Source organism: Dipodomys spectabilis, unplaced genomic scaffold (assembly GCF_019054845.1).
Source record: "Dipodomys spectabilis isolate Male_0828 unplaced genomic scaffold, ASM1905484v1 ptg000252l, whole genome shotgun sequence".
Taxonomy (NCBI): Eukaryota; Metazoa; Chordata; class Mammalia; order Rodentia; family Heteromyidae; genus Dipodomys; species Dipodomys spectabilis.
In genome coordinates, this window is record NW_024870929.1 from 990473 (window position 1) to 998908 (window position 8436).

Genomic DNA, 8436 nt, shown 5'->3' on the forward strand with positions numbered 1-8436 from the left:
AAAGAGAGCTTCACAGAGATCTAGGAGACTTTGAAAAATCAGTCCCATCTAATCAATTCGACCACCACCACCACCACAAGGAAAAAAAAATCCGCTCACAAGGTTGCAGAAGAGCTTCCTAGCAGCTCCTCTGATCACACACACACACACACATTTTAAAGAGCATCTCGCAGTTCATGCAGACTTGCCTGGAAAACCGGGAGAGTTTGTACTTCAATCCTATTAAGAGGATTAAAAACAAAACCAAAAGAACTGTACTCACCTTTCAAACTCCTGAGGTAAATCAGGGTCAGTGAGCATGCTTCAAATGCACAATTCCCTTTGTCACTGCAACCACCTAGGATCGCTCCAACTGAACCTGTCAAGTGAGCCCAAACCTTCCAAACCAATTGATTCTCCCTCCCCTCTCCTCCCTCCCCCTCTCTCTCTCTCCCTCTCCCTCTCTCCCCCACTTCCCCTCCTCACTCTCCTCTCTCTCTCTCTCTCCCTCTCTCTCTCTCTCTCTCTCTCTCCCTCTCTCTCTCCCTCTCCTAGGACTCTTTGGCCAGTCTCTTAAAGGGGTAGTGCACTTCCAGCAGGGTCTGCTTACTCAGAGCGAGCAAGAGAGCTCGCTCTGGACTGACTGCTAAGCATTAGACAACCTCAGGCTGCCTGTCCTTTCCTTTTAATTCTCTTCTAGACATCGCCGAATGTGAGAAAGTCAAGTCATTTAACACGTATCCCAGACTCTCTCTGTGTCTGTCTAAATAATAAAAGTCCTACACACACACACGCGCGCACACACACACACACACACACACACACACACACATACACACACACACACACACACGCACAGCAGAATGATTTCATAAAATACGGTCGCTGGTATTTTTTTTTTCCCAGGGAATCTTTGTAATCGTAGATTCCCTGATCCAATTGCATCCATGAGCTAATTAAGCAAAAAATAAATAAAATAAAATAGGTTTAGCAATCACATTTGTACACAAAGAATTGCTACTCCTCACCCCTTTCTAGTCTCTCTCTCTCTCTCTCCAAGCGCACACGGAAACGCACACACAGACACACACACACACACACACACACACACTCACTCACTCACACACAACAATCAGGCATTGTTCTAAGGGAAGAAAAGCAACTTTGACAGATTGAAATATAGCAGGGACCCCTTCAAGGAAACCTGTAAACAACTTGTCACTCACTCTGTCGGGCCGGCTCCCTGTTAGCTCCAGTTTTTCCACAAAGTGCTGCTGAAGTCCTGGCAACCCAAGGAAAGTTTCTTCTGCTCCAAACTCCATAAAACAGCGATGTGCGAGGTGGAAGGGGATAGGTAAACACATGCCAACAGAGCACCAACGGACCGGATGAAAGATGCCAAAACCCCAAATAAATGTAGAAAAGGAAACAACAAAAAATCACCCCCGGATGATGGGACTGGCAAGTGTCTGGGGTGGGGTGGGGGAGGGTGGGCAGGGGCTGATCAAGGGGTCTGAAATGCCCCCCACCCTTTAATTCCCTCTGTCCAGGCGGCCACCAATAGCAAGGTAGACAAACTGAAGCTTTACAGATCCCCAGCAGCCTGGCAGGGTACAACCTCCATAGCCGTTCCAATTATCTAGATAAAAATCTGGCAGGCGAGGAAGGTAATCAGGTAATGTACTTTTGACATGAAGTGACAAAGCCATGCACGCACTCACACACACACACACACACACACGCATGCACGCGCGCCCGGACTCTTACACAGACACCCGTGCAGAGACGAAGGCTGTCCTGTGCATGCAACATCTAACCAGGAACAAACACACACTCACCAACACGAGAGAGTGTGAATTCTTCACACACACTCAGCCACACACACTCACACACACACGCTCCACTCCTACTAGGAGGGTTCATTCTTGCACAAAAGGCTACATTACAGAGCCTGCCCCAATAAGGGAAAAGAGAGAGAGAGGGGGGAAAAAAAGCCTTCCATTGTTGAGAGGGCAGGTCAGTTGATTAGATTTTCTGTGGAGAATTCCACGAGGAAATTCCCTTCAAAGCCAAAGTGATTAACTGTGGGCTATTCTGGAAATGGAGCAGACAATGGTTCAACAGTCTGCAAAACCAATGACCAGGCTTGCCACTGAACTCACTTTAAAAAAAAAAATAAAATAAAATAAAAGCCAGATTCCTTGTTCTTTTCCATACTCCCCCCCCACTAAGACCAGCCCCCCCCCTTCCCGGCCTCCAACTTCCCCTCCCAATTTCTTTCATTTTGCAGCTGGGCAACATTAAGGGCCTTTAAAACCACAAAGGTTGACCCCAACACAGTTTGATTAACTCCCAGCTTCCCCCCACCCCACCCTGGCGACAGGCAGACAGTAAGTTTGCTTTCCGAGACCCACATAATGACACATTGTACACATACTCTAAAGAGAAAAAGAAAATTGTTATTAGTCTCATACTACTAAATTTTCCTTCTAAGCTTATATACATTCTTAGACAGAAGTTGAAAATAACAAAGAGATTCAGATCCATCCTGTATGAGATACCTTTTTGGAAAAAAAAAAACCTAGGCATCCATACTAAAAACTTCATATGTAATAAGATGGAAGCTTGTCACTATGGAGTTAAGACATTAACAAAACATTGAATTATGATCCACCCTGAAAAATACTGTTAACAAGGGCTGTGGCAAAAAAAAAAAATGACTTTATGCTGGTTCACTCTCATTCCCAGCAATTGAGGAAGGGGAAAGGATATTACTCACTACTTTCTCCTGTCATCAGTCTCAAATTATTTTTTATTACATCAACAACCATTTCTACATATAAAAAATGAAGAAAGCGGTTGTATTTATTTTAAATATTTAGCTTTGGACCTTTAAGGGACTTACTATTAGACATCAGCTAAATATATACACATATGTATATGCACACAAGTGTGTGTGCTAACTACATATGCATACATATGTACAGATCCAATTATATATGTATTCGTATACAAATATTCTTCTGTTGCTAATGGTAGTTTCAGGAATTAGGTTAAGGTAGCTAAAGAGCTCCACGTGCTTTTAAGAAATTGGAATATTTTTTTCCGTCAAAGGAATCTTGACTTTTCTTGTGTCAAGAGAGACAGATGAAGAAGGAGGAAGGCTGAATTCTCCCAGGGAGCCCTGGGAGTTGGAGTCAGGAAGAGGAGGAGGTAGGGAGAGGGAGCAAGCCAAGAGCTCACTAGAAGGAGACACGGCGTAAAGATAGAAACAAAGATAATGGCCATAAGGCAGGATGCTGAGATGCGTATGGTCGCAGCTGCTGCTGTCTTCCTCCACCGACACCTCTCGTTGTTTCTCAGAAATAGCGAGCCCAGAAGGTCATCTGTGCAGGTAAGAAACCTGCATGCATATTTGAGACCAAAGATGATGTGAAAAGATGCTGATGCCTGGATCTTCCCTAGCTTCGCTTCTGCCTTACTATAGTTGCACGGAGGCAGACAAGTGTCCAATGAGCATAAAGAGCACACAGAGAGATGAGAAATGGCTTCAAAGTTAGTTTGACATCTCAGCGTGTCCCCCTCAAAAACCAGATCATTGTGTGACATCACCTGTAATACGCAATGAGATAGACTGGGAACTAAATAGAAAGACTTGGCCCCTGTAAAGATGGCCATCCATGGAATGATCATTTTCAACAAATGGAACTCGATGATCCTAAGAAACATGCTTATTTACAGACTTCAGTCCCTAGGTCTTAAACAGTTCGGAAAAGACTAGATATGCACACCTGGAACTTTCCCAAAGTTCAACCCTGAGCCAATCTTTAAAGTCATACCTGCTTACTAGCTCATTTGTGGCCTGAAATAAATCGCACACGACCGTTCATTTGTTCAGACAAAATACAGAATAAGCTTATCTTTGAGAATTTAGAGTAAGTGTCAAGATGGTGGGAAGGTTTCTTATGGGACTCAGAAGGCTTACAGAGAGTTGTGATTAAAAATTAAATGTTCTTAAATCTCAGTGCTAAGGCTATATGTAGATGGTTGAAGAGAATGCAATTCCCAAATGTTTGGCTGAATTTTGCTTTCATCTGAATTCTATAATATGAATTTCTGCCAGAGTTAAGAGGCTAAATCAAAGGAAAGTTACACCCAAAATGTCTTGTCAAATCCAGGCACTGGACTAATCAATATAATATTTAATACTAAATAATACATTTACAAGTTATCAACTTGTAAGCTAAATATTCCAATGTTGCACTATTTCATGTTTAGCAAATTTGTTCTGTTTAAGAGGTAAGAAAAGCTTTATAAGAGCTTTATAACTGGTTATATATGTATATATATATATAAGTTTTATGATAAAGGCTTTATAACTGGTTATACACCAAGTAGTCTCTATATCAGAGCCAACAACCCAGTGTATGTTATAATATCCTAAATAGGGAGATAGGAACTGTAGCTTTCAGATAACATCTGTATCTAATATTAAACGTTTATCAAAGCTATGTGCATATGACCATATAAGCTGATACTAAGCGAAATGAACCCCAAGATAGGGACACAAGAGATTTTATCTTTCTTGCCGTTCTTTTTAATGTACATATGATGTACTATGACATTTTTTTTGTTTCTTTGTATGTTCTTCCCCCATGGTGTAACCCCTGTTTTCACTGTATTTGATTCCGGTGCTCTGCATCTTGTATCTACATTTTTCTAATTTGGGGAGGGGAAGGGAAATAACAAAATGTTGAAATAGGATACAGGTTGACCCACTGTAACAATGACATGTACAAGACACTATGTTGCCAATGAACTTTACAACTTTGGTGGGGGGAGGGAGGAGTTGGGAAGGTGGGGAAGAAAGGGATGGTAGGGGAAAAACAAAGGAGGGGGTAACAATGCTCCATAGGAAATGTCCTCATTACTTTGGTCATGTAACTGTAACCCCCTCTGTACAGTATCTTTACAATAAAAAATATATTTCAAAGTTTACCAATATAACAAATGGTCATAAAAAATTAAAGCACTATTTCTAAGAAGTCTAATTATTATTAATAACAGTTTTTATGGAAAAAATTCCAAATTAAGTATTTAGTATCTGAGCCTTCTAAGATGAATATGGTAAGAAAAGTGAAAAACAAAATAAATATGGAAATGAATGAGAACTGGATTGAGTAATACTTAAGATGGAAAGCATTATAAGTAAGATCTACAAATACAGGCACAGAAGTACAGATATGTATTCTAAGGTGACCAAGTGCACAAAAGAAAATAGAAACTCTAGAAGATGATTTTCTGTGTAATGAGACTCTTTGACATTGCTGAAGCAGTATTATGGAAAATGGAATGAACTCGAAAAAGTGTGTTTGGTAGCTTGTGTTGTTACCATTGCAAATATAAAGAGGAAAGTCACACAGGCGAAGAAATACAAGATACACTAGAGAAAACTGCTGGAAATAGCTCTAAGGAAAGATCAGGAACTTTTTAAGACCATAAGCAAGTTACTTCCAAATTTAACCCTTTTTTCAATTGTTACTTCAGACAAACATTTCTAACATTTCATTCCTTATTTTAAATGCACAGAATTCATCCCTTTCCTTTAGGACAGAACAGTTAAATAGCCTTTATTTTAAGAATTGACATAGAAATATGTAAATAGGCAAATAGGTACAGCTTACACTTTAATTATATGAATTGATCAATCGATCGATCGATCCATCTCCCTACCATACAGCTTTAGCTTTCAGACTTCATGAAATCTAGAAGGCTATTTTTTGAGTAGTAAAACTTTTAGTATTATAACTATATAAGGTTAGAACATAATCAGTGTCAGATTATACAAAAATTGTATTGATTTAAGATGACACACAGGCACTAAGAAAAGCCCTTCTTCCTGCACTGTTTAACTTGTTTCTAAAGGCCTCTCTCTTCCAAATATTTAAAACTCTTCCACTTCAGGGGAAAAAGAAAAAGAAAATTTCAACCAATGTCCATCTATCTGTAAGACACCCAGGTCTTTACCAGCAGTATACCAGTGGCTCACGCCCTGTATTCCCAGCTACTCAGCAGGCTGAGATCTCAGGCTCGTAGTTCAAAGCCAGCATGGACAGGAAAGTCTATGAGACTCTTACCTGCAATGAACCACCAGAAAACCGGAAGTGGAGTTGTGGCTCATGTGGTGGAGTGCTAGTCTTGAGTGATAAAGCTAAGAAACAATGGTCAGGCCCTGAGTTCAAGCCCAACGAAAAGACACCCAGAGCGTTGGGCACTAATCTACTTCATGTTGCTTAAACTCTGACTTTAGAGTCTTATAATACCACTTCAGAAAAATACTTAAAGACTGTAGCCTAAAATTCAATGATCCATAGTGTTCGCAGGCTAGAAAGCTGGCACACGATAGTAGTTTACAACACCGAGATCCCTTTTCTACTGTCTCATGCCTTTTCTACCGTCACTTTGCTGGGATATACTTACTGATTATATATGTTAAGATCTATTTCCTCAAAAATATGCTCACCTTGGAAACTCAAGTCTCTTCCCTCAGAGAGATAACGCAATTTGTAATAACTGCTTCCTCTACTGATCTTATTTTTTATCTTCTCCAGGATATTTTAAATTTCAAAATGATAGTTGTTATTTTTTTTTCCTTTCAGGACATTATACCCATAAGAAACATTTAATGTGCATCATCTCATTTAGTAGCCAGAGCAACTATATTATATTCGCAGCCCTATTTATGCTAATTAAAATGAGAAGAGGCCATTTGTCACCATACACCAATTTCAAATCAAAGTGGACTACAAACAAAAGAACAAAATAAGGGTTTCATTCATGGCACTAAACATATATCAGAAATAGCATTACCTTTCTTGTAGACTGGTCCTCTTTTTAAGAATAATTCCCCTAAAATACATGCACAACATATTTTAAATGTGTATAAAGATTCCCCTTAAAATGTGCTCAGTTTTTTAGAAACCCAGAACGAAAATATAGGGACTAATTTGCTGGTTTCTAAAAGTTTTTGTCTTAAAAAAACATCATTTATTTAAAAAAATAAAGCTTCTAAATATGACCAAGTGATGTCATGTTTTCTTCTACTTTCTCTCATTGTACAGCTATTTTGTATTGGTAACAGTTGTTCCTTAATAAAAATGATACTGGACCTGAAACAAAACGTCTGAGGATGAAGACCAGGCATTTTCTTTTCATCTGAGTGAAGAAAACATAACTCAAGAGAAGGGATGCAATTCAAATGCAAGCATGATTTTTAAAGATGTTTCTGGATACTGAACTTCCTATAATGTAATTTCTCAACCTGGAAAGAGATTCATAATTTTCTTTTTCTTTTTTTCTTTTTTCTTTTGGTTTTGCTACTTCTGGGGCTTGAACTCAGAGCCTTGTGCTCTCAATCTTCTCCCTCAAGACTGGTGCTCTACCACTTGAGCCACCTCTCCACTTCCAGAGTATTTTGCTGGTCAACTGGAGATAAGAGTGTCCTGAATTTAATCTGTTGAACCTCAATCTGGAGCCTGAGGGCTCCAGAGTAGCTAAGATTACAGAAAGGAGCCACTGGCACCTGGTTCACTATTTTATGGCTAGAAAGTGATTTCTGTTCATCTTTGTTAGACAGTACTTGTCAAATGTTTTGGTATCCATCAGTCAATTGAATTTTTCTGCCACAAATATGCACACTATTTGTTAGGTGAACTAATAAACACAAACGAAAGTGAAAACTAACTAAAGTTGGAAGAGATGCTCTTCTTTTAAATTAGCTACACATATCTATCTCCTCTCTGTTCCTTCGAATATACAGAGTGAATGGTGAAAATCTTATTCGTAATATACATGAATGTTACCTATTCACAGTGTGTTGTGTCTTTTTATTTTTCTTTTTGTCTGTACGGGAGGTTTGAATCCTGGACCTCTCATTTGCTACGCAAGGCAGGTGCTCACTTTTGAAGGGATGCTTTAGTTTTTGTTTATTTGTTAACAAGGTCTCACATTTATGATCAGGCCAGCCTGGAGAGTAATCACCCTGTTTTACACTTCCTGCCATAGGTAGAATGACACGTCCAGGTTTTTCTGTTGAGATGGGGGTCTCACATCTTTATCACTTTGACTGGCCTAGCACCACAGTCCCCGCAATGTGAGTGTGCCCTACTGGATTTGTTTTTTTGGGGGGGGGCCTGAACTCTGGGCCTGGGCGCTGTCCCTCAGCTCTTCAGCTCAAGGCTAGCGCTCTACCACTTGAGCCACAGCGCCACTTCCGGCTTTTTTCTTTTTGCTTAGGTAGTGCTGCGGAATCGAACCCAGGGCCTCAGGCATGCAAGGCAAGCGCTCTACCACTGAGCCATCTTCCCAGCCCCATCCCCTACTGGATTTTTAACTAGAACAGCATACAGCCAGAAGTTGGAAAGCCTCTTCACTAAAAGAGCTCTATCCATGACTTAC

At 40.1% G+C, this 8436-nt stretch overlaps 1 protein-coding gene across 1 annotated transcript in view; it reads right to left on the minus strand.

Annotated features, from left to right (window-relative positions):
* Sox5 (SRY-box transcription factor 5) overlaps positions 1-332 on the minus strand; it is a 383729-nt gene extending 383397 nt beyond the window's left edge. Inside the window, exon 1 of the mRNA XM_042699480.1 lies at positions 263-332. Coding sequence (XP_042555414.1) covers positions 263-300 — 38 coding nt within the window. The 5' untranslated portion in view covers positions 301-332. The remainder of the gene's footprint in view (positions 1-262) is intronic.
* Positions 333-8436: the final 8104 nt, after the last annotated feature.